Below are 25,799 nucleotides of genomic sequence, written 5' to 3'. Positions count from 1 at the left end.
AAGCTGGAGGTGGTGGGGTGACCGTTTAGGCTGCTTTTCATGCAGGGTGCAAAACTGACCTGGTTGTTCTGAATGGAAACCTGAACCAGTTCAAGTACAGGGCCATTCTGGAAGAAACATTGCTTCCATTTGCTCGTGCAAATGTACAATGGACTACAAAATGGACTACAAAATTATACAATGGACTACAAAATGTAAATGTTTCATGATATTTGTTATATTATATCACCTTTATCTGTCAATATTGTTGAAATATGTTTTAAAAAGTCAAAACTTTACAAGGGGTGTACTTACTTTTTCTCATGACTGTACATCTATCTATATCCATATTTGAGCCGTGTTTGTGTGTTTGTTCTGACTTGCCGGCCACACCTGTTGACCCACGAGGCTCAAACTTGCCAGGAAGACTGTTCACTCCCCCAAGGTGGTTTTGTACTATAGATCTCCCCACCCCCCACCATGTGTGTTTCTTTCCATATACCAGTTACACCCTTTCACCCATGGTGCTCATTCACACTTGGCATCAAGAGCCTTCACTCCCCCAGGATGGTTTTGCACTGTGACCTGCTTCTCTAACAAGCCCCAACCCTCCCTCTACCCCACCCATTACCACACATCCCGCCTCACCCCGCCTAAATCTACATAGCCTAAATAACTTTATATAAACTAAAAGAAAAATTATATAAATTTTCACATCATTCATCCTTTAAAAATCTCGCCGGTGTACCGAACATTGCGTGCGGAATGGTCGATGCTAACGGAGTATTCGACACCAGCCTCAGCCACGTTCATTAACCTGCAGAGACTCGCGCAAAACCCACAGGGCGACTAATGATGGGCTCCCATTCGATATTTTCACGTAATTCAGCCTTGAATAACTCTGCATTTATTTCCCGAATGTACCAAACACTGCGTGTGGAATTGCCGATCCCGGAAGGAAGTTCAGACAGGGTAGAGGAATAGATGTATGGCAACGCTTTCACCTTCCCCCACCCCAAGATCCCCACAACCCCACCCCTTCCCATCCCCACCCCCACACTTAGGTTCACCTGGACGACCAGGTATCTCCCCCACTCCATTTTCTAACACCACATGCCCTCCTCCCCTCACCAAACCCCTCCACATTCCACCTGATGTGACCCACTCCCCCAAACCACATACTCAGATTTCCCCAGGTGTGGAACAGGTATCTCATCTAGTATTAGATACACACACATATTATATGTGACATATTATACATATTATATACACATATATTATACACGCATGTTCACGCTAATGGAGGTGGACACTTTGATACCAGGGAGGGCTCTGGTCCACCTTCTGAAACCTGCATTTGGAGATGACAACTAACAACACACGCGCACGCACACCTCATTATTTTCATTTCTGTTCCGAACAATTTTACCACACACACGGTCTTAATTAATTGCACAGTGCCGGTTGTTCCTAATCTTTAATATAATTTAAACGTTTGCTGTAAATTATGTTAATTTCACAACATCGCATATTCAACTTTATTTAAATTTCAAACCTCAAAACATAGTTCCCTTACCTAGTAAGAACCTTAACCTGTAAGCAATTGACTAGTTTCCTGACTGCACGCTCATCAGCTGGGCACACACACACACACACACACACACATACACACATACACACAAACACACACACACACACACACACACAAATACACACACACATACACAAATACACACACATACACACACACACACACACACACATACACAAACACACACACACAAATACACACACACACACACAAACACACACATATACACACATACACACACATACACACAAATACACACACAAATACACACACACACACACAAATACACAAATACACACACACACACAAACACACACACACACACACATACATACACACACACACACACACACACACACACACACAAATACACAAATACACACACACACACAAATACACACACACACACACACACACAAATACACACACACACACACATACAAATACACACACACACACAAATACACACACAAACACACACACACATACATACACACACACACACACACACAAATACAAATACACACACACACACACAAATACACACACACACACAAATACACACACACACACAAACACACAAGTCCACACACACACACAAATACACACACACACACAAACACACATACATACACACACATACATACACACACACATACAAACACACACACACACACAAATACACACACACAAATACATACACACACACACATATACACACACACACACAAATACACACACACACAAACACACACACACACACACACAAATACACACACACAAACACACACACACCTACACACACACACACACACAAACAAATACACACACACAAATACACACACAAACACACAGACACACACACACACATCAATCAACATTGGGTGATTGGATTTTAGTATACCATCAAGATTAGTGTTTTAAGGATGCAGCAAAGATTAACCCAAGACTGCACCACGGCAATGATGGACCAAATGGCCTCATTTCCTCCTTTTTGTTTTCTTTTTTTTTGTAAACAAGATCGAGGCTCATGTAAGAGTTAACATTAATCACAAAAAACATAAACTGACACATAAAACATATGATAAAGGGAGCGGGAGACAAGATGGGGAGAGAGAGGGAAGCACACAAGTACAACAGCAGAGAACAGGGACAACGGGAGATCTGTGGGAGGGAGAGGGCTTTGGGGGAGGAGGCATGGGAAGGGGGGAGTGGGGTGGGAAAGGTATAAAACACATGGACACTGCAAGGACTTCCAGGAAAGAAGTCGGTATTTCAAGAAAGTGGATCTGGGGTGAATTACCGGGGGTAGAAAAGATCAAGGTTTAGGATGGGGGAAGATAAGAGATGAACATCTGTTTTAATTACCTGGAGGGAGGTGTGGGATTGAAGAGAGTGGGGGAGTTTGTTCCAGAGGTGGGAGTAAAGAGGAATGAAAGAGTGAAGGTGAGCAGAGTCTTGATGAGTTTTAAGTCAGTTTCTTGATTTTTAGATGTACAAACACATACACGGAGCATTGCTTTGCTGGGCTTGAGGGGGCTTTGTACCCATGACCTGACCCTCGGCAACCCCAGCACTTATGCAAAATTTGGGGGAGATTGGCCCAGCTAATTTATTTATTTATTTATTTGCAGACAGACCTACACCAACATGCAGACAGATAGTTTCCTTGTGGGGAGGGGAGAGAGTGCGGAATTTTGTTGGGGGGAGGAAGTGGGGTAGCTTAAAACCTTGTCCAGATTCTGAAGGACCTACACCCAAAATGTGGGTTCTCCACACACAAACACACAAGCACTTGAAAATATTTTGAAGATATATTTGTCTATAATCACAAGTATTTTTGAATGGGATTTCTCACTGTATCCTCTTTCCACCTAACCCTAACCAACAGCAACAAGGGCATTCAGCACATGTACAGCATGAAGTGCAAAAACCTCGTTCCATTCTACGACCTCTTGCTGGAAATGCTGGACGCGCACACTCTGCAGGAAGACTCGTGGACACAATCACAGGGAATAGAGAATGCTCAAAAAAGTCCACCAACCAAGCGGCCCAGGAACGTGCCACCATAGGTCACCTGAAATTCATTCGGGGATGCCCTGGCAGAGTAACTTGCTCGAAAACTTTTTTTTCCCAGCTGATCGATATTTTTCCTAATTTTGTTCCCTTCTTTTAATTTTAATGTGACAGGCTTCTCGTGACAATTTTTCACTGCACTTTGGAGATTTAAAAATAAAAATGAAGGTTGTTTTGTATATATAAATCTAGGCTCATGGAAGAGCGAAATGACAGAGGGTAGCGGGTTCACAGACAAACAGAGCATCAGAGGGAAGCATGCAGATAAAAAGGGGGTCAGGGGACAGGTCCATTAGAGAGAGGGAAGAGATTGGAAACCAACAGAGGAGGAGGAAATCATGGTACTGGTGAGGAGCAAAGGAATGGAGTTATATACTCTGACATAAGATCAAGTACGCAAAATACAGACCTTGGCCTTGCATCTTGAATATTGCAGGTTTGAAGGAGTCGGAGACTAAAGCAATATTGTAGCACCTGTTTTCCAGACAGTGAGTTAAGCTTAAAGTGCAAAGGATAAAGAAGAAATGGGAGATAGAAAACGGGACAGATCGGAAATGGAGAAACCCAGAGGGATAATGCACAAAAAGGTGGAGCAGCGTTGCAACCACAGGTGGCTACAATGTTACACATACACACACACATGCACACACACACACACACACACACGTGGAGGTCCAGAGGAAGAACAAAAGGGATGTAAGAGAGGTTGTTATGGAATAATAGACCACCTACCATTTAAGCAAGGCCATACTCGAAAATTGCAATACAAGAACAACAAAATTATCCACAGTCTGGATAGACTACAAAAAAGCTTTTGATAGTGTCCCACATTCATGGATGATAAAATACATGCAAATGGACAAGATCAACCTCCAAATAATCAAACTGATTGAGAAAGCAATGGAGCTTTGGAATACCACATTGATACCACAGCACTCGGCTTTGGAATACCACAGCACTCAGAAGGAAAGATTGAAATACCAGGAGTGAAGATACGTTGAAGAATCTTCCAGGGATTGCCTGACTCTGAACCCACTGAGAAACCTCATTAATGACCAAGGTCATGGATACACCCTGACATCACATAAGAGAACGTCCAGAGAGACAAAAAGGTGACACATCCACTTCACATGGATGATGTAAACTCTTTGCACGAAACGACAACAAATTGTCAGAACAACTCAAATTAGTGAAACAGTACTCTCCGGCATTCAAATGGAATTTGGCCTGGATAACTGTGCCGAGTGCACATTCATACAAGGTAGACCAACAAATACGTATAACATAAAAATCGACACAAATACAATAATACAGGAACTCGACAACAAAGCATCATACAAATACCTGGGGGTCGTTAAGGGCCACCAAATATCTCACAAACAAATGTGCAAAACAATTATCAAAGAATACCTGTGTAGAATGAGGTTGATCCTGAAAACATACCTCTCCCCAAGGGACAAAATCAAAGCCATAAACCAACTCACAATACCAGTATTCCAGTACAGCTGTGGAATAATGAACTAGCCACAATCAGAAATCAATAAACTGGATATCAAAACAAGGAAACTCCTCACAATCCACAAAACGTTTTACAGAAATCAATACATCCCGAGAATGTACCTGCCGAGACGAGAAGGTGGTAGCGAACTGATGGAGCTCAACCAAGTGCACAGAAACTGTAGGATTGGCCGAATACGTAAAAAGTGCAACAGACTACCAAATTCAATTTGTAAACAAACACGAAGACACTAAACCAGATAAGGTATCCCTAACCCACCTAGCAAAAAAATTCCAAAGGCAGGTTCAAATGGAAGATGTCAGGCATGGAGACCGAATCATAATAAATGCCCAAGATCAAGGACACTACACCGATGGATTTAAGAAAATGGTGGGTCTGAGTCAATCAGACAGGTGTTCTGCAAGATATAAACAGAAAGTACGAGCCACCTCCTATCAGGATGTGAAGAACTCATGTCAGAACAGCTGTACACCAAAAGTCACAACAATGTATGTCGAGTAAACCACCGGCACATCTGCAAAAGTCTCAATATCCCAGGTGCAGAAAACGTGTGGAAACATGAACCAAAAGCAATCACTGAAAACAAGGAAGTAATGCTCACGTACGAACTAATGATCCCATCAAGCGTGAACATAGAAAATATAGCATTGGACCGGATATAGTGCTGAGGTACAAAAAATAAAAGAAGGCATTGCTATAATTGAGGTGTCATTCTCCAGCGATTTTGGCCTAAACAACGCAGAAATCAAGAAATGACCAAATACGAAGATCTCAAAAATGACGTGAAAAGATCCTGGAAGCTGAAGAGCATCAAAATTGTACCAGTGATAATTGGAGCAACCTGAATGATAAAAAAAGAACCTTACAGGGATCTTAAAAACATTCCTGGGGATACTACGACAAACGAACTGCAGTTGGAAGCTGTCCAAGGCTCGGTGACAATCCTCAAAAGAACCCTCGGGACAAAACTTTGAGAATAAGAAAACTTCACAAACTGTTCCATGAGACTTCGAAACGGAGGTGGATACTTCGAGACTTGGGAGGACTCCGTTCCACTTTCCGAAACCACATATGGAGATAAGAACCAATGACACACACACACACACACACACACACACACACACACACACACACACACACACACACACACACACACACACACACACACACAACTGTAGAAGCTGCAAATAAGTTCTCTCTCTCTCCCTCTTGGCCATGGGCGGTCTCCGATCAAACCAGGTACACAGATGATGCCGTGACTCAAGTTGAACGAAGGTGTGGTTCTTTTTTTATTATTGTTTCGCTGTTCCAGGCTGCTTTTAATTGCACCAAATTCATTGTTATTTATGCTGGGACTCCATTGTGTTTCACTTATTCATGGCACACACCTTCATGTCTGTTTGAATCGAGTTCGCAATGATAGTTCAAGGTGTATAGCAAGGTCGTTCCGTTGGTTGGTGCTCGATCCTCACACCCTGAGCCTCGATCCTCCCACCCTGAGCCTCGATCCTCCCACCCTGAGCCTCGGTCCTCCCACCCCATGCCAGGTTTGAGGTTTTGTAGCTTCTGATAAAATTGCTGTTGAATTTTGCCAATATCAATGTTCTAGTGGATGTCAGGAGGGAGTGTTACATCCAGAGCACACCGCCCTGTTTGATTACATCAACATTTTCAAACGATTCAAAAATTGAAATCTAGTCTGGTTCAGGCAACCAAATTAACGTTATTAGTCTTCATCAGGACTGGTAGGATCTAGCCTAGAAGTCTGGGTGCACTCGCCTCTGGGTCGTCACCCTGGTGTTTCGCATGCAGGGCGAGGAATCGGTGGGTGTCCCATCTACCAACATTAGTTTGTGGGTGTTAAAGATCCCACGGTGTCCTTCGTCATCATTAAGTGAGCTATCGCCGTGACCAAAACAAATTACCATTCCCTGCCCCGACTGCCACTGTGAAGGCAACGGCAAAGGCAAACTACCTAGTGCAATCCTTGCCATGAGGTTACCTTGGAAGCAGCAAACCTGTCCACGCAGGTTACCAGTATTATTTACTCGTTAGTCTACATCAAGACTGTGAATCACCACCAGACGGTTTGACAAGCATCCATGACCCACTTTCCCCACATGTTCATACATTGACTAGATGTCCCAGGTGTGTGTATTCTCATAACAGGTACAATAGCTATGAGCGCCACTCTCGATTAAAGTCAACTTCTCACACGACATCACCATCCATACAAGCACATTTTATAAATATATTTTAGAATAAAATGGAATCACTTTTCCATGCAAGGCGGCCACCGCATGGGACATTTTGAACCGACTAGGCAGTGGATAAGAGGGCCTTGCCGATTATAGGCTGATGCAAGGTATAAAACAAGAGGTCCCACACCTTGTCCGCCTAAGAGAACACATATCACAACAGATAAAGTTTGTACAAAGAGCCAATCGTTTTTACAAATCCCAAGCACCTTACTAACTTTGCTGTCCAATTCCGCATTGCAGCAAATGAAGGGAACACACCTTGATGCCTTTTACATATAACCAAGTTTCGTTTTAACACAAAGAGCCTGATTGTTCTGACAAGTCCATATTGTGCCTCTTGACGGTGCCTGAAAGAACATTTATAATAATAAAAAGCCTTTTAAGAATTAAATGACATGTGCTCACACCCAGTGTTGTTCGCTCACACACGGTGTTCTTCGCTCACACCCAGTGTTGTTCGCTCACACACGGTGTTCTTCGCTCACGCACGGTATTGTTCGCTCACACGCGGTATTGTCCGCTCACACGCGGGATTGTTCGCTCACACGCGGTATTGTCCGCTCACACGCGGGATTGTTCGCTCACACGCGGGCGGTATTGTTCGCTCACACGCGGTATTGTCCGCTCACACGCGGGATTGTTCGCTCACACGCGGTATTGCCGCTCACACGCGGGATTGTTCGCTCACACGCGGTATTGTTCGCTCACACGCGGTATTGTCCGCTCACACGCGGTATTGTCCGCTCACACGCGGTATTGTTCGCTCACACGCGGTATTGTCCGCTCACACGCGGGATTGTTCGCTCACACGCGGTATTGTTCGCTCACACATGGGATTGTTCACTCACACACAGGATTGTTCGCTCACACACAAGATTGTTCGCTCACACACACAGGGTTGTTCGCTCACACACAGGATTGTTCGCTCACACACAGGATTGTTCGCTCACACACGGGGTTGTTCGCTCACACACGGGATTGTTTGCTCACACACAGGATTGTTCACTCACACACACAGGATTGTTCGCTCACACATGGTATTGTCCGCTCACACGCGGGATTGTTCGATCACACGCGGTATTGTTCGCTCACACGCGGTATTGTCCGCTCACACGCGGTATTGTTCGCTCACACGCGGTATTGTCCGCTCACACGCGGGATTGTTCGCTCACACGCGGTATTGTTCGCTCACACATGGGATTGTTCACTCACACAGGATTGTTCACTCACACACAAGATTGTTCGCTCACACACAGGGTTGTTCGCTCACACACAGGATTGTTCGCTCACACACGGGGTTGTTCGCTCACACACGGGATTGTTCACTCACACACAGGATTGTTCACTCACACACAAGATTGTTCGCTCACACACACAGGGTTGTTCGCTCACACACAGGATTGTTCGCTCACACACAGGATTGTTCGCTCACACACGGGGTTGTTCGCTCACACACGGGATTGTTTGCTCACACACAGGATTGTTCGCTCACACACGGGATTGTTCGCTCACACACAGGATTGTTCACTCACACACACAGGATTGTTCGCTCACACACGGGATTGGTCGCTCACACACGGGATTGTTCGCTCACACACAGGATTGTTCGCTCACACACGGGATTGTTTGCTCACACGCGGTATTGTTCGCTCACACACGGTGTTGTTCGCTCACACGCGGTGTTGTTCGCTCACACGCGGTATTGTTCGCTCACACGCGGTATTGTCCGCTCACACGCGGTATTGTCTGCTCACACGCGATATTGTTCGCTCACACGCGGTATTGTTCGCTCACACGCGGTGTTGTTCGCTCACACGCGGTATTGTCCGCTCACACGCGGGATTGTTCGCTCACACGCGGTATTGTCCGCTCACACGCGGGATTGTCCGCTCACACGCGGGATTGTTCGCTCACACGCGGTATTGTTCGCTCACACACGGTGTTGTTCGCTCACACACGGTGTTGTTCGCTCACACGCGGTATTGTTCGCTCACACGCGGTATTGTTCGCTCACACGCGGTATTGTCCGCTCACACGCGGTATTGTCCGCTCACACGCGGTATTGTTCGCTCACACGCGGTATTGTCCGCTCACACGCGGGATTGTTCGCTCACACACGGGGTTGTTCGCTCACACACGGGATTGTTCACTCACACACAGGATTGTTCACTCACACACAAGATTGTTCGCTCACACACACAGGGTTGTTCGCTCACACACAGGATTGTTCGCTCACACACAGGATTGTTCGCTCACACACGGGGTTGTTCGCTCACACACAGGATTGTTCGCTCACACACAGGATTGTTCACTCACACACACACAGGATTGTTCGCTCACACACAGGATTGTTCGCTCACACACGGGATTGTTCGCTCACACACAGGATTGTTCGCTCACACACAGGATTGTTCACTCACACACACACAGGATTGTTCGCTCACACACAGGATTGCTCACTCACACACGGGAATTGTTCGCTCACACACGGGATTGCTCACTCACACACGGGGGGGGGGGGGGGGGGGGGGCGGTGGGGTAACAGAGTTATGCAAAATGATTACACGTGGTATATTATGCATCAACAGTGGCAAATCACCCTGAGCTTTAATTGTCTAAGTAGCGTCTCGGTCTCTATGACATTCTGTTCGTGAAGCTGCTCATTGTGCAACAATAAGTTAATTGTCCAAGTCATAAGGTCGAAACATCCTTTGACACTTGTTCTTCGATAGTATGTGCGTGTATTAAACCGATAGGTTGTACGTTGGTGTCGTTTTGAGCTTGTTTTCTGGAAGAGCGTGTGTTCATGTGTGTATAAAAAGTGAGTGTTTTTAATGTAAAGCACATAACGCTGCCCTACCCCTACCCGTGTGTTGTTTGAGTGTTGTATTTTGGAATCAAAGTGCAGACCTTGTTTTCTACGAGAATACATTTTGTACCTTGTGATGTAATATTGCACGCGGAATAGCACATCTCTGGAGAGAACATTTTGTCCTTTTTAATCGGTAGTGTACGAGACCCCGCGATGACATGGTTTTGTGTAGAGAGCGGCCTTTCTTTAATCCTCGCCTTTCATGAATGTTAATGCGCTTTCGCTTCAAGGGAATCTCGATTCGTGTTAAAAACCAAATTGCCAACATCGGATCATACTGGAAACTTGGATTTGCAAAATTGGAGAGGTTTCCCTTGAAGGTAACGATACGGTACCGTGGAAGGCTTAGGGTGGCTTGGTGACGCCATTTCTCAACCCCAGTAATCACGAAATGCTGTGTTGCCCTCACTGTCCTTGCTACTGGTGTGTGTTAGAATGCCCGATGGACGTACGTTCGGATGACGCACCGACGAATGACGTTTTGTGGATCAGTGCTGGGATGTGCGCATGGTACGACACCCGGGGGCCAAATGTAGCCTCTTCTACCTGCTTCGTTTCAGGTTCCAAAACAACTGAAGCCATTGACATTTTACATCCCTATGCAATTTCCGTGTTGCTATGAGACTTTAAAGGTTACTTTCTGTAACTAATGCATATTCTTTGGAAATGGCAAAAGTCAAAATGGCGACATTAAAGGAACAGTTTCTCAGTACAAATCGAACACAGTTCTGTTTATTGCTCAACATCTTTATTTATTGAGATGGTTATTTTGCATCAAATGTAAAAATATATATATATATAAATTGTATCGTTCTCAACAGCATAGCATACATGGTATAATAACTTAAAAGAAATGTTCTTTCCCTTAATTTGTAGGCTACACAGTCATGTGCTTTTACATTTTCAATTGTGTTGATGTTCTCATTGCATCTTTGGAAATTAAACTTGAGTCAAACATCAGCATCCGCCGCGTGGTGAAATCGTCCGCTTCCGATACCAGAGTACTCCTGGGTACCAAAAGGCCTTTTTTTGTACTCAAAATCGAGGCTCGTGGAAGAGCTAACATCAATCACAAAAAACATAAACGGACACATAAAACATATAATGAAGGGAGCGGGAGACAAGATGGGGAGAGAGAGGGAAGTACAACAGCAGAGAACAGGGACATCAGGAGATCTGTGGGAGGGAGGGGGCTTGGGGGGAGGAGGCATGGGAAGGGGGGGAGGGGGGGGGGAGAGGTATAAAACACATGGACACTGCCAGGACTTCCAGGAAAGAAGTCGGTATTTCAAAAAAAAGTGCATCTGGGGTGAATTAACGGGGGTAGAAAAGATCAAGGTTTTGGATGGGGGAAGATAAGAGATGGTGGTGAACAGCTGTTTTAAAGACCTGGAGAGTGAGGGAGTTTGTTCCAGAGGTGGGAGTGAAGGTGAGCAGAGAGTCTCGATTTTGGCAGTTTAACCATAAGAGGGTTGCTGGCAGATCTGGTGTGACCTGTAGGAATATTTGTGGGACAGAGCACAGACAGGGCTGGGGGGATCTAGGCCAGATAGGAGTCGGTATAAGACAGAAAGACCACCAACCTGCCTGTGGTGAGTGAGTGAAAGGCCCTCACAATCAGCTTCATCGCGGGAGATTCCAATGATTCTGAAAGCTTTGGTTTCAACAGAGTGAAGCCGAGCTAGGTGTGAGGCAGGACCACCGGCCCAGAGGGGAGAGCAGTATTCCATTGAGCTGCGGATGAAAGCCTTGTATGTGGTGAGTAGCTCAGGTGTGCCAAGGAAGGACTTCGCACCACGGAGGATGCCCAGTCAGCGACTGGCTTTGGAGGCCAGCTTGGAAATGTGGTTTTCCCAGGAAAGATCATGGCAGATAGTGAGACCCAAAAGCTTGAGCGACAGAACTTCTTGGAGAGGATTGTTGAGAAAGTGGATGGGAGGGTTGTCCAGTCGGTCTTTTCTGAGAGACATAGTAAGAGTGTGAGATTTGTCAGGATTGAAAGACATGTTCCACTTGTTTGACCAGTCTGTGATTTTGTCCAGGTCTGCAGAGAGTGAGGAGGCTGCAGACTGCCGATCTGAGGGATGAGGAATGGAGCGGCAGAGAGTGGAGTCATCAGCAAAGAGATAGAGAGGATTTTACAGAGTCGGAGAGATCATTGATGAAGACCAGAAAAAGCACAGGGCCCAGAACACTGCCTTGGGGAACTCCAGCCTGAACAGGAAGGGAGATTAGAGAAATCCATTCAGGGCCACATGTTGCCTACCACCAGAGAGGAAGTCTGCAAGCCATGAGTGGAGATTTCCATGGATAACATAGGAGGAGAGTTTGGTGAGCAGAGCGGGGTGCCAGACCGTATCGAAGGTGCAACATATCTCAAGGGAGACAGCTCTGATTTCCTGTTTGGCATTGAGGACCTCCAGCCATTGTTGAGACAGCAGAAGCAGCATGTCCTTTTTATGTTTGTGTGCTTGTCTGTCTGTGAGCAGATATCTCAAAAGTTTGTGGACGGAAGCCTCTCCTCAGTGAAAGACACATGAAAGCCCGCTTGGAGTTTGCAAAAAAGCACCTAAAGGACTCTCAGACTGTGAGAAACGAGATTCTGTGGTCTGATGAAACCAACATTGAACTGTTTGGCCTCTGTCTGGCCACTCTGCCATAAAGCCCAGATCGGTGGAGTGTTGCAGTGATGGTTGTCCTCCTGGAAGTTTCTCCCATCTCCACACAGGATCTCTGGAGCTCAGCCAGAGTGACCATTAAGTTATTGGTCACCTCTCTTACCAAGGCCCTTCTCCCCCGATTGCTCAGTTTGGCCGGGCAGCCAGCTCTAGGAAGAGTCCTGGTTGTTCCAAACTTCTTCCATTTAAGAATTATGGAGGCCACTGTGCTCTTGGGAACCTTCAATGCAGCAGAGTTTTTTTTTTGTGGCTTCCCTAGATCTGTGCCTCGACACAGTCCTGTCTCTGAGCTCCGCAGGAGGTTCCTTCGACCTCATGGCTTGGTTTTTGCTTTGATATGCATTGTCAGCTGTGAGACTTATATAGTCAGGTGTGTGCCTTTCCAAATCATGTCCAATCAATTGAATTTACCACAAGTGGACTCCAATCAAGGTGTAGAAACATCTCAAAGATGATCAAGAGAAATGGTAGGCACCTGAGCTAAATTTCAAGTGTCACAGCAAAGGGTCTGAATACTTATGTCAATGTGATATTTCAGTTTTTTCTTTCTAATAAGTTTGCAAAACTTTCTAAAATCCTGTTTCCTCTTTGTCATTGTGGGGTATTGAGTGTAGATTGATGAGGGAAAAAATGAATTTAAACGATTTCAGCATAAGGCTGCAACATAACAAAATGTGAAAAAAGTGAAGGGGTCTGAATACTTTCTGAATGCGCTGTAAGCTTGCTCGTCCTAAAAATGTGCTCTGCTGCTCTTGCACCTCCTGTGTCTCTGCCCCTTTCCTCCTGTCATTTATCACAGGTAATCTTCCATCTCCTTGGAAATCAGCCAACTTCACAGCATTACATAAAAAGGTGGAAAAAAAACTGATCCCCTCAACAGACCATAATCCTAGTTGTGCGTTGGTTGCAGTGAAGTGCTAATATATACTCCGCAGACTCCGAACATTGTGGGAATTATCATTACATTCTCAAAATTGAAATCTGAGCCAGAACTTCTTCATCTCCGTGTTACATGTGCAAAGAGATCGGAGTGGAACTTGATGACGGGGACTGTAGGAGGGCAGTGATACCGGTGTTTCACAGATTTTAATGTTTGTGGTGATTTGGGTGACGCCGGCCTACCTTTATGGTCCCTAAATGGTGGCACTGACAGACAACCACAGAAGTTGCAGGTCTGCGAGAACAAATGGGTTCGGAGTATCGCAGGAGTGATGAGAGAGGATTTTTTTTTTTTTTTTTTTTTTGTATACTGAATCGAGGCTCGTGAAAGAGCTAACATTTATTTCACAAACAAACAAACAAAACAAACCAGACAAACAAAATATACAAAAAGAGGGAGCGGAAGACAAGATGGGGAGAGAAGGGGAAGCACACAACCACAACATTTGAGAGCAGGGAGAAGTGTGGGAGGGAGAGGGCTTGGGAGCAGGAGGCGTGGGAGGGGGGGGGGGGGGGGGAGAGGTATAAAACACAAGGGGACCGAAATTAGCGGGGGTAGGATAAAAGGAGGATGGATGAACTGTGGGAGGAGATTAGTGAAAAGGCGGCTGAGAGTGCGAGACACTTAGTGTGGATTTGGGAAAAGAAAATGGCAAAGAGCGGAGAACTTGAGGGAGGTAGACCGTGGTTTGAGAGTGGGGAAAGTTGGCTGAGGACAGAGGGACGTGGAGGTGTATCGTGGTCAAGGCTTGGTAATGTTGGGCCTCAACCCTCACAAAGGGAAGAAAGAAAGTGGATTCACCATTTTCAGGATTTTAAACTTTGTTACGTGATGCGGTTATTGAGAAAGCTCAGTTCCTGTAAGGAAGCGGGCAAGCACATCAAATCAAATTTTTGCAGAGAGGAAAGTGAAATGTGTAGGAATGTTTATTGCAGTAAAATTATTCACTTAAAATTCAGCTACTTGTGTTCTGGGAATGATTCGATTCAGAATGAAGAACTCATCTGCCTGTGAAGGCCTAGCGGTGCCGCATTGGCAGCAGATATAAATAATGGATGCAATCGACAGGAAGTAGATCGAGGTACTCCATCCGCCAAGGGAAGCAAGGAGAAGCTGACCTTTTGGGCCTAAACCCTTCGTCGGATCAAAAGTGTGGGCTCAGACGAACGGTTAATACCGGAAATGTCGGCTTCTTCTTGCTGTTCACGATGATTAGATGCAACTGGCAAACACTTTGGTGAAGAGTCTCTGCCAGTTTCCACACATTGACCTTCATTCTGCCAATAAAATTGCTACATCAATCTGTTTCCAGTAAATTAGTGGAAATGTGGGTCACCAAAGCGGCTTTGGTACATGCTCTTGGGAAGGTTCGCAAATCCTGGCACACATGACTGCCAAACTCTAGGAACAGTTCCAGGACGTCTGAGCATTCCTAATAGTGGCCTTTGATTCTGGAAATAGAGCGGGGACAACATGGAATGGATTGGGGTGTAGATTGTCATGGACGTCGGATCCCAATGGAAGCGATTGCCATCACGGCCGAACCTTGGGTAACTGCTGCTGCTGCTGATGGGTACCGTTGGTACGTAGTAGCGAAGAGGAGAGAAAATCTGCCTGGTCCTAAAAATATCGGACGGTGAACCAAATTGTGCAACTGACATTATCTTACTTCCAATCATCAGCAAGGTCATGCAATCCATCATCACAGTTGACAAAAAAATCCTTCCTTTCTCCAACAGCCTCACCTCAGATCATCAATGTGGTTTCAGACCAGGCCACTCACTCTACCTTACGCATGCTGCTTATACTGTCCTAACAATGGATGAAGGGCCTCCATAATGAGATCAGGGCCATCTCTCTTGACATGCACTTTTTGTTGGTTTATGGTGTTGGCTTAGCGGTTAGGGTGTCAGCTTGGGATCATAGGATCCTGGGTTCAAATCCCGGTCAATCGCTGAATTAACACCAAGGGGGTTGACAGCCTGTCATCCTTCCAAGGTCGGCAAATTGAGTACCTGTTCACTGGTAATTCCCTGTGTGTCGGTAGAGGCAACTAACAGGTTTGGCGGCAGGAAGGGCATCTGGCCATAAAACATTGCTTCAAAAAGGGGACCATGGTGCCAGAAAAAGGCAAACCCCTGCTCTGCGGGGGGAAATGGCCTCTAAAGGTGGTTGGTTTATTACAATACGACACCAACAGCTAATGAATCTGGTTGTTGTTGGACGAAGTTTTGTTGCAAGCTCTGAAAGCTGTGTGGTGGACGTGGATCACGTGTTCCTTAGCATTGCCCGTGTTCGAAGTTAAGGTTTTGATGGGATGCATGCACACTTACTGAACGTGTGCAACAAGGATCACACATTGTCCGTGGAGGTGTGGTGCTTAAAGGCCTGCCTCGTGTTATTCTTGCATCAGTCAGCAACGGCAATGCCACGGATGCGACAGTTTGAGATGGAGAGAGCCTTGGGACAAGTGCAAGCTGGTAAGAGGGCACAGCGGGTTGCCAACACTTTCAATGTCCACATGTTCACCATTTATCATCTCCAGCAGAAATTCAATGCAACCAACAGCACCAATGACCACCAGCGCTCAGGTAAACAAAGGGCGACAACAGCACGTCAGGATGGACACATTCATCACAATCACCTGCAGCAACGCCTCCAGTCAGCCAGTGAAACAGCCCGTAACTGTTGGAATCCATGGCAGGCCTGTCAACCCCAAAATAGTCCAACGCCCACTTCGTGAAAGAAGCATGCAATGTAGAAGACCGGCTGGGGGTCCAGAGCTGACTCAACATCACCGTCAGGACAGAGTTGCATGGGCCAGAGGCATACGAACTGGCATCACCAACAGTAGAGATGCGTCCTCTTCACAGACGAGTCGTTACTGCATTGATCCCGCTGATGGATGTGTGAGAGTGGGGCGATGTAGAGGGGAGCACAATGGTGACCTTTAAGGAACGCCTAGGATGGTCCTCGTGTGATGGTTTGGGCTGCTATTGGACTCAATCAGAAAACAGACCTCGTCATATTTCACAGTGTTAGTGCAGGCAGGGAAAATGGCCTAACAGCACCGCGCTACATTGACCAAGTCCTCCAGTTCCAGCAGGATAACGCCCGTCCCCACACTGCCAGGATAACACAAGCCTTCTTGATCCACCACCACATCAACAGAATGCCTTGGCAAGCTGTAAGTCCCAATCTGAATCCAATAGAGCATGTTTGAGAGGCCGCTCAGAGACGCTTGAACAACGTGCTCCCCAGACCATGGACAGCTGATCAGCTCCAAACAGCCATTCTCCAAGTGTGGCGGAGCATCCCTATGAACGTTGTCAACCACATTATTCAATCCATGCACAGATGTTGTACTGCAGTTATTGTCGCAAATGGTCGTCACACAAGGTTCTGAAAGTCATCTCTCTTTGAAGATTCTACCATTGCCGGAAGTCACAATATTCAGTGCTTGTGTTGTGTCTCAACATCCACAGCATTATTGTCTGACATTACATCCGGGAATGTCTATCATTCCATCGGATTGTGTCAGTAATACACCAACAAAAATAAACCATATTTGATTTGTCTTCAGGATTTGCGTTTCTTTTGGTTCAGTGCATGTCAACCTTTCGATATGGCCTGGCATCCTGCTTTACTCCCTAAACTGTCTGTTTATGGAATCCAAGGCCAACTCCTCTCTTGGATTGCTGACTTCCTCCACTGCCGTAGCCGTGTGGCTCTAAACTGAACCCTTTCCTTTCCTCTCCGTGTCAAGGTTGGAATACTCCAAGGCAGTGTTCTGGGCCCAGTCCTTTTCCCGATCTTCATCAACGATCTCTCCGACTCTCTGGAAAGTTAGTTTTATCTATTTGCTGAAGACTACACCCTCTACCGTGTCATCCCTCATCCTTCAGACAGGCAGGCTGCAGCCTCTTCTTTCTCCAGACCCTGACAAAATCACAAGATGGTCAAGGACTTGGGATATGTCATTCAATCCTGACAAATCCCAACCACACTCTCTCTGAAAGCACTGTCTGGCAAACCCTACCACCTACTTTCTCAACAACCCCCTTGAAGAAGTCCTGTCACTCAAACTCCTGGGTCTCACTCAGCCATGGCCTCTCTTGGGCAAACCACATTTCAAAGATGGCCTCCAAAGCGAGATGCTGACTAGGCATCCTCCGACATGCAAAATCCTTCCTTGGCACACCTGACCTCCTATGCACCGACAAGGCTTTCATCCACAGCTTGATGGAGTACTGCTCTCCCCCCTGGGCTGGCTCCCCTGTCTCACATGCAAGGCCTTCAAGATCATTGCGCATCTCCCGTGAGGAAACCGAGTTGATGGGCCTATCACTTCTCCATCACCAACAGGTTGAACAGGTCTTGCAACAGGTCTTGCATCCTCTGCTCTTTCTGTGCTTTGCCACCCCTACCCCAGCATGTATCTACAGAACGCACATTGTCCACCAGCAACTCCCTCCTAGTATGAAACTGCCTAAACCCAGAACCACTGCTCACCTCCACTCATATATTCATCTTTTTCCCCACCTGTGGAACCACCTTCCACACTCTTCAATCTCATTCTTCCCTCCAAATCTCCAAGACAGCTGTTCACCACCACCTCAGGTCATCCCCCATCCAAACCATGATCTTTTCTACACCCTGTTAAACAACCTCCCAGCCCTCCCACAACTTTCCTCCTGTATCCATACTGTTCATCTCTTGCGTCCTCCCCTACCCTCGTCGTTACCTGCATCCCCTGGTAGTCCGTCTCCATATTTTTCTCCGTCCGTCCTGCTGTTGACGTTTCCCAATTCACCTTCTGCTGTTGCGTCCTGATCTGTTCTGTCTTCTAGCTCTTCCTTCTCCAGACCTTAAAATGTGCATACAAATTCTGGCCTACACAAAAGTGACATTTCACAAAAACAATTCACATGGTCCATTTGTGGGTTTTATCGACCAATCGTTATGAAAATCGAGAAAAATGACATTTGACGTTGAGAAACCATCATTAAGCATGATTTTATTGCTATGACTTACATTTACAGTCCAAGAAATATTAAAAAGGATCAAACTTAGTTAACAGGTTAAACTACCATAGATAGGCTCAAGAGAGAATGTGTTTGTAAAAGATAGAAATGGACATTTTTATACAATCGTACATCACATGCTGTGGTCGGGGGACGTCGTCCAGGTGATCAAAGTAGTAATGTATATAAATAATTCTGAGACATAAACAAATAAATGATCGTTGGTTATCCTTTGGTGTGAGCGATGGATTGATGATACCTTCGCATGGATTTGGTGCTCAAGAGGTCATTTTGATCAACTTCCACGAAGTTATTGGCTCGCGTTGATTAACATCATTTAAAATGTTATAAAAGAGAACATGATGTGAACAACACAAACACAAGGATTAAAGGGATAGTTTGGACGTGTGCGCATTCCCATCTGAGCCGTACAGCCTGGGTTTGAATCCCGACCCAAATGATGAATGAATTCCCAAATGATTTGAAGATGTGTTCAGTAACAGCAAGTCAAATGAGGGAACGAAGAAGCCGATAACGACAAAACAGCAAGATGTGTTCAGTAAAGTCAAGTCAAATGAAGGAACGAAGAAGCCGACAACGACAAAACAGCAAGATGTGTTCAGTAACAACAAGTCAAATGAAGGAACGAAGAAGCCGATAACGACAAAACAGCAAGATGTGTTCAGTAAAGTCAAGTCAAATGAAGGAACGAAGAAGCTGATAACGACAAAACAGCAAGTTGTGTTCAGTAACAACAAGTCAAATGACGGTACGAAGAAGCCGATAACGACAAAACAGCAAGCTGTGTTCAGTAACAACAAGTCAAATTAAGGAACGAAGAAGCCGACAACGACAAAACAGCAAGATGTGTTCAGTTACAACAAGTCAAAAGAAGGAACGAAGAAGCCGATAACGACAAAACAGCAAGATGTATTCAGTAAAGTCAAGTCAAATGAAGGAACGAAGAAGCCGATAACGACAAGACAGCAAGATGTGTTCAGTAAAGTCAAGTCAAATGAAGGAACGAAGAAGCCGATAACGACAAAACAGCAAGTTGTGTTCAGTAACAACAAGTCAAATGAAGGTACGAAGAAGCCGATAACGACAAAACAGCAAGATGTGTTCAGTAACAACAAGTCAAATGAAGGTAACGAAGAAGCCGATAACAACAAAACAGCAAGATGTGTTCAGTAACAACAAGTCAAATGAAGGTACGAAGAAGCCGATAACGACAAAACAGCAAGCTGTGTTCAGTAACAACAAGTCAAATTAAGGAACGAAGAAGCCGATAACGACAAAACAGCAAGATGTGTTCAGTAACAACAAGTCAAATGAAGGAACGAAGAAGCCGATAACGACAAAACAGCAAGATGTATTCAGTAAAGTCAAGTCAAATGAAGGAACGAAGAAGCCGATAACGACAAAACAGCAAGATGTGTTCAGTAAAGTCAAGTCAAATGAAGGAACGAAGAAGCCAATAATGACAAAACAGCAAGTTATGTTCAGTAACAACAAGTCAAATGAAGGTACGAAGAAGCCGATAACGACAAAACAGCAAGATGTGTTCAGTAACAACAAGTCAAATGAAGGTAACGAAGAAGCCGATAACGACAAAACAGCAAGATGTGTTCAGTAACAACAAGTCAAATGAAGGAACAAAGAAGCCGATAACGACAAAACAGCAAGATGTGTTCAGTAACAACAAGTCAAATGAAGGAACGAAGAAGCCGATAACGACAAAACAGCGAGATGTGTTCAGTAAAGTCAAGTCAAATGAAGGAACGAAGAAGCCGATAACGACAAAACAGCAAGTTGTGTTCAGTAACAACAAGTCAAATGAAGGAACGAAGAAGCCGATAACGACAAAACAGCAAGATGTGTTCAGTAACAACAAGTCAAATGAAGGAACGAAGAAGCCGATAACGACAAAACAGCAAGATGTGTTCAGTAACAACAAGTCAAATGAAGGTAACGAAGAAGCCGATAACGACAAAACAGCAAGATGTGTTCAGTAACAACAAGTCACACGAAGGTAACAAAGAAGCCGATAACGACAAAACAGCAAGATGTGTTCAGTAACAACAAGTCAAATGAAGGAACGAAGAAGCCGATAACGACAAAACAGCAAGCTGTGTTCAGTAAAGTCAAGTCAAATGAGGGAACGAAGAAGCCGATAACGACAAAACAGCAAGTTGTGTTCAGTAACAAGTCAAACGAAGGTAACGAAGAAGCCGATAATGACAAAACAGCAAGATGTGTTCAGTAAAGTCAAGTCAAACGAAGGTAACGAGGAAGCCGATAACGAGAAAACAGCAAGGTGTGTTCAGTAACATCGTCAAATGAAGGTAACGAAGAAGCCGATAATGAGAAAACAGCAATATGTGTTCAGTAACAACAAGTCAAATGAAGGTAACGAAGAAGCCGATAATAAGAAAACAGCAAGGTGTGTTCAGTAACGTCATCAAATGAAGGTAACGAAGAAGCCGATAACAAGAAAACAGCAATATGTGTTCAGTAACAACAAGTCAAATGAAGGGAACGAAGAAGCCGATAATGACAAAACAGCAAGCTGTGTTGAGTAACAACAAGTCAAATGAAGGTAACGAAGAATCCGATAACGACAAAACAGCGAGATGTGTTCAGTGACGTCAAGTCAAACGAAGGTAACGAAGAAGCCGATAACGACAAAACAGCAATATGTGTTCAGTAACGTCAAAGAAAATGAGGGTAACAAAGAAGCCGATAACAACAAACCAGCAAGGTGTGTTCAGTTACGTCAAATCAAATGAAGTTAGATCGATGAATATTATATTTCTCTGCTTTTTATGACAATCCCTTAATTTCACACATACATTCTATCACCTTGAGTAAACCCCTTTTAGGTTAAACAGATCAAAGTGTCTGTTTAGTAAAATTCCTTTAAAATAACATATACAGTATATATATATTTCTTTTTTAATGGATATTAAAAACACATAATCCTAGTTGTGCATTGGTTGCAGTGAAGTGCCAATATTTACTACGCAGACTCCAAAGATTGTGGGAATTATCATTACATTCTCAAAATTTAAATCTGAGCCAGAGCTTCTACATCTCCGTTGTACATGTGCAAAGAGATCGGAGTGGAACTTGATGACGGGGACTGTAGGAGGGCAGGGATACCGGTGTTTCACAGATTTTAATGTTTGTGGTGATTTGGGTGATGCCGGCCTACTTTTACGGTCCCTAAATGGTGGCACTGACAGAGACAACCACAAAAGTTGCAGGTGTGCGAGAAGAAATGGGTTCGGAGTATCGCAGGAGTGATGAGAGAGGATAAAAGGAGGATGGGTGAACTGAGGGAGGAGATTGGTGAAAGGGCTGCTGAGAGTGTGAGACACTTAGTGTGGATTTGGGAAAAGAAAATGGCAAAGAGCGGAGAATTTGAGGGAGGAAAAGAGGTAGACCGTGGTTTGAGAGTGGGGAAAGTTGGCTGAGGACAGAGGGACGTGGAGGTGTATCGTGGTCAAGGCTTGGTAATGTTGGGCCTCAACCCTCACAAAGGGAAGAAAGAAAGTGGATTCGCCATTTTCAGGATTTTAAACTTTGTTACGTGATGCGGTTATTGAGAAAGCTCAGTTCCTGTAAGGAAGCGGGCAAGCACATCAAATCAAATTTTTGCAGAGAGGAAAGTGAAATGTGTAGGAATGTTTATTGCAGTAAAATTATTCACTTAAAATTCAGCTACTTGTGTTCTGGAAATGATTCGATTCAGAATGAAGAACTCATCTGCCTGTGAAGGCCTAGTGGCGCCGCATTGGCAGACAGATATAAACAATGGATGCAATCGACAGGAAGTAGATCGAGGTACTCCATCCGCCAAGGGAAGCAAGGAGAAGCTGACCTTTTGGGCCTAAACCCTTCGTCGGATCAAAAGTGTGGGCTCAGACGAACGGTTAATACCGGAAATGTCGGCTTCTTCTTGCTGTTCACGATGATTAGATGCAACTGGCAAACACTTTAGCGAAGAGTCTCTGCCAGTTTCCACACATAAGCCTTCATTCTGCCAATAAAATTGCTACATCAATCTGTTTCCAGTAAATTAGTGGAAATGTGGGTTACCAAAGCGGCTTTGGTACATGCTCTTGGGAAGGTTCGCAAATCCTGGCACACATGACTGCCAAACTCTAGGAACAGTTCCAGGACGTCTGAGCATTCCTAATAGTGGCCTTTGATTCTGGAAATAGAGCGGGGACAACATGGAATGGATTGAGGTGTAGTTTGTCATGGACGGCGGATTCCAATGGAAGCGATTGCCATCACGGCCGAACCTTGGGTAACTGCTGCTGCTGCTGATGGGTACCGTTGGTACGTAGTAGCGAAGAGGAGAGAAAGTCTGCCTGGTCCTAAACATATCGGACGGTGAACCAAATTGTGCAACTGACACGTCGTGTGCGCTTTGTGGGGGAAAAGAAGAGGTTTCCGTGACTTGGTACTTCCTTTCCTCCGGATCCCGCAAAACAACGACGTCAGAGGTATTGTTTTTAGGGTGAAGTTTAACCTGAACGGGTTTAACCAGGGATTTGTCTTTGGCAGTCAACATCGTCGACTCTTTTTCCTGCTTAGATTGGTTACTGAGTACGGATACTTGAGGAGATCTTTGAATGTCAGGAAGTTTGAGTTTAGCTCCTACATCAATTTTGTATTCTATATTTTTTAGCATCTCTGTGGAGACGCCGTCATGTATGGGCTCGAAATCTATCACATTTCTAGGATGAGAAATCCCCATGGATCTGACACCCGCCACGATGGTATCCTCTCCACAGCCACCCTTCTCGGTGTAACCGGGGTTCATGAGGTCACAAATTTCCACTTTACCAATGACGTCGTCAAATCGTTTGGGCCTTTTATATTGCACTTCATTGCTGTCGGTTGTTTCTGAACTTCTCATTTCACATGGAGTGATCACGCCATCGCTGGATGGATCCGTAACGTCCACTCGCTCGAGCTCACCGCATGATGCCGAAATTCCATCCTGTAGAAACAAAACAGGAGCAACAGCAAAAAATAAATAAATTAATGAGCCGATGACCATGTGACTCGAGCATATCCAACCTTTCGGGATGTTTTATGGCGCAGCCCATAGGACAAAGCCGTCTAGAACAGTGTTTGTCCGTCTGCATGTATGTACGTATGTATGTATGTCCCCTCAAACGTATACCAATCAGAACTGAGGATCTGGTCACATGACAGGGTGATGTGATTACGTCTGATGTCACTATGGCGGTACAGCGGCTGACTCTCCACACTCCACATTTTTATTTATATGCCGTTCATGCCGAACATATCGTCGACCTTTTCATATATCACAATCGCCATGCTCCACCTTGACGTTTTTCATTGTGGGAAACACAAACAAACCGATTGTTAAAATGACCAGCAAATAACGAAAACATCGGCGTTACGTCTCTTCCAACAATAGGGTACGTACCCAACCATTGTGGGGTATATTGATTACAGTAGATCTTCGCTCAGTTCTGCAAGTAAAACGTACCTCACGGATGTCGGGATTCCTCCAAATTTCTTATATACAGCATTAGCAACTGTTTAAAAAGCTAATAATTTGTGTTTGAGGTTTATAATATTTTTTACAAGCCCGGCTTCACCGCTGTTACACTTCCGGTCTTGTTTTAAATTTCCAAAGAAAAACAACAAAAGCAAATACAGTATACAAACGAGAAAGCGTCTGAAGATGCAAAGCCCGTCCGCGTCTGCTTTGTACCGGAAGTAACGTTGATGAAAAACCATCATGTGCAGCAGAAACAGGATTTGGGAACACGGGCACCGATGCCACCTGGGCCCGTCGCCGATGCAATGTTGGCAGATTTTCCACTTTAGCAGAAAGCGAGGCGAATATCCATTTTTGCTTTTGCGCGATGTGGGCAGGGAGCTGCAGGACTGGATTGGGGGTGGCAGGATATAGGCGGGCAGAGGGTGCTGGAAGCGGGGGTGCGGTTGGTGAAATGTGACGTGGGCTCGTGCAAGAGTAAATTGCTGTAAATGAGGTTTTTCTGGAACCCAAGTTCAGCAAAATGAAAAGAGACATTGTGAGCGGGTTGGAGGGGGGGGGGGGGGGGATGGTTCGGAGCACGAATAGATGCATCGCCGCATGGACAAGGGGCGCGGCTTTGCCAGCGAACCAGGAAGGAAACACAATGGGAGAGAAGAAGAATCTGCATCAGCGAAATATCATTTTAAAGGAGTTTGATTTGCGGCCATTTGAAGTTTCTTTTCTCACTCGAGGAATTGCAGATCGTGGCCACATGATGATGATTTCATCACTCATTGGAGTGGGTGATTGGGTAGAGGACCAGTTGGACAAGAGCAATTCATCAAATTCGTATAGACAGACTAGAATAAAGCAATAACAAAATGATAGTTATCCACTTCCGTCAGGTCGGGCCCGATTTCTGGTGACTTTCCTGATCAGATTTCTCCAAACATCCCTTTCTCGCACCACTTCCCGAAGCCCTGGTCGAATCAGCTTCGTTGAAACCTTTACCCCATCCATCCAGAGAAATACAACGTCTGCCTCTTCCTCTTCTTCTTCCAACCACACCCAGCATGGTTCCATCCAGAGAAACACGTCTACCTCTTCCTCTTCCAACCACACCCAGCATGGTTCCATCCAGAGAAATACGTCTACCTCTTCCTCTTCCAACCACACCCAGCATGGTTCCATCCAGAGAAATACAACGTCTGCCTCTTCCTCTTCCTCTTCCAACCACACCCAGCATGGTTCCATCCAGAGAAATACGTCTACCTCTTCCTCTTCCAACCACACCCAGCATGGTTCCATCCAGAGAAATACGTCTACCTC

General features: G+C 45.2%; 2 protein-coding genes across 2 annotated transcripts in view; one reads left to right on the top strand and one right to left on the bottom strand.

The window, feature by feature from the left end:
- The window catches only part of LOC137426566 (estrogen receptor beta), a 348,041-nt gene extending 340,224 nt beyond the window's left edge, over nucleotides 1-7,817 (top strand). The window contains exon 8 of the mRNA XM_068115196.2: nucleotides 3,462-7,817. Within this exon, the coding sequence (XP_067971297.2) occupies nucleotides 3,462-3,642 (181 nt within the window). The 3' untranslated portion in view covers nucleotides 3,643-7,817. The remainder of the gene's footprint in view (nucleotides 1-3,461) is intronic.
- Nucleotides 7,818-18,912: 11,095 nt separating this feature from the next.
- Nucleotides 18,913-25,799, bottom strand: part of LOC137426565 (uncharacterized) — an 87,004-nt gene continuing 80,117 nt past the window's right edge. The window contains exon 13 of the mRNA XM_068115195.2: nucleotides 18,913-23,954. Coding sequence (XP_067971296.2) covers nucleotides 23,022-23,954 — 933 coding nt within the window. The 3' untranslated portion in view covers nucleotides 18,913-23,021. The remainder of the gene's footprint in view (nucleotides 23,955-25,799) is intronic.

The sequence above is a fragment of the Myxine glutinosa genome, chromosome 5 (assembly GCF_964187855.1).
Source record: "Myxine glutinosa chromosome 5, kmMyxGlut1.1, whole genome shotgun sequence".
Lineage (NCBI taxonomy): Eukaryota > Metazoa > Chordata > Myxini > Myxiniformes > Myxinidae > Myxine > Myxine glutinosa.
This window is presented reverse-complemented; position numbering and strand designations above follow the sequence as displayed.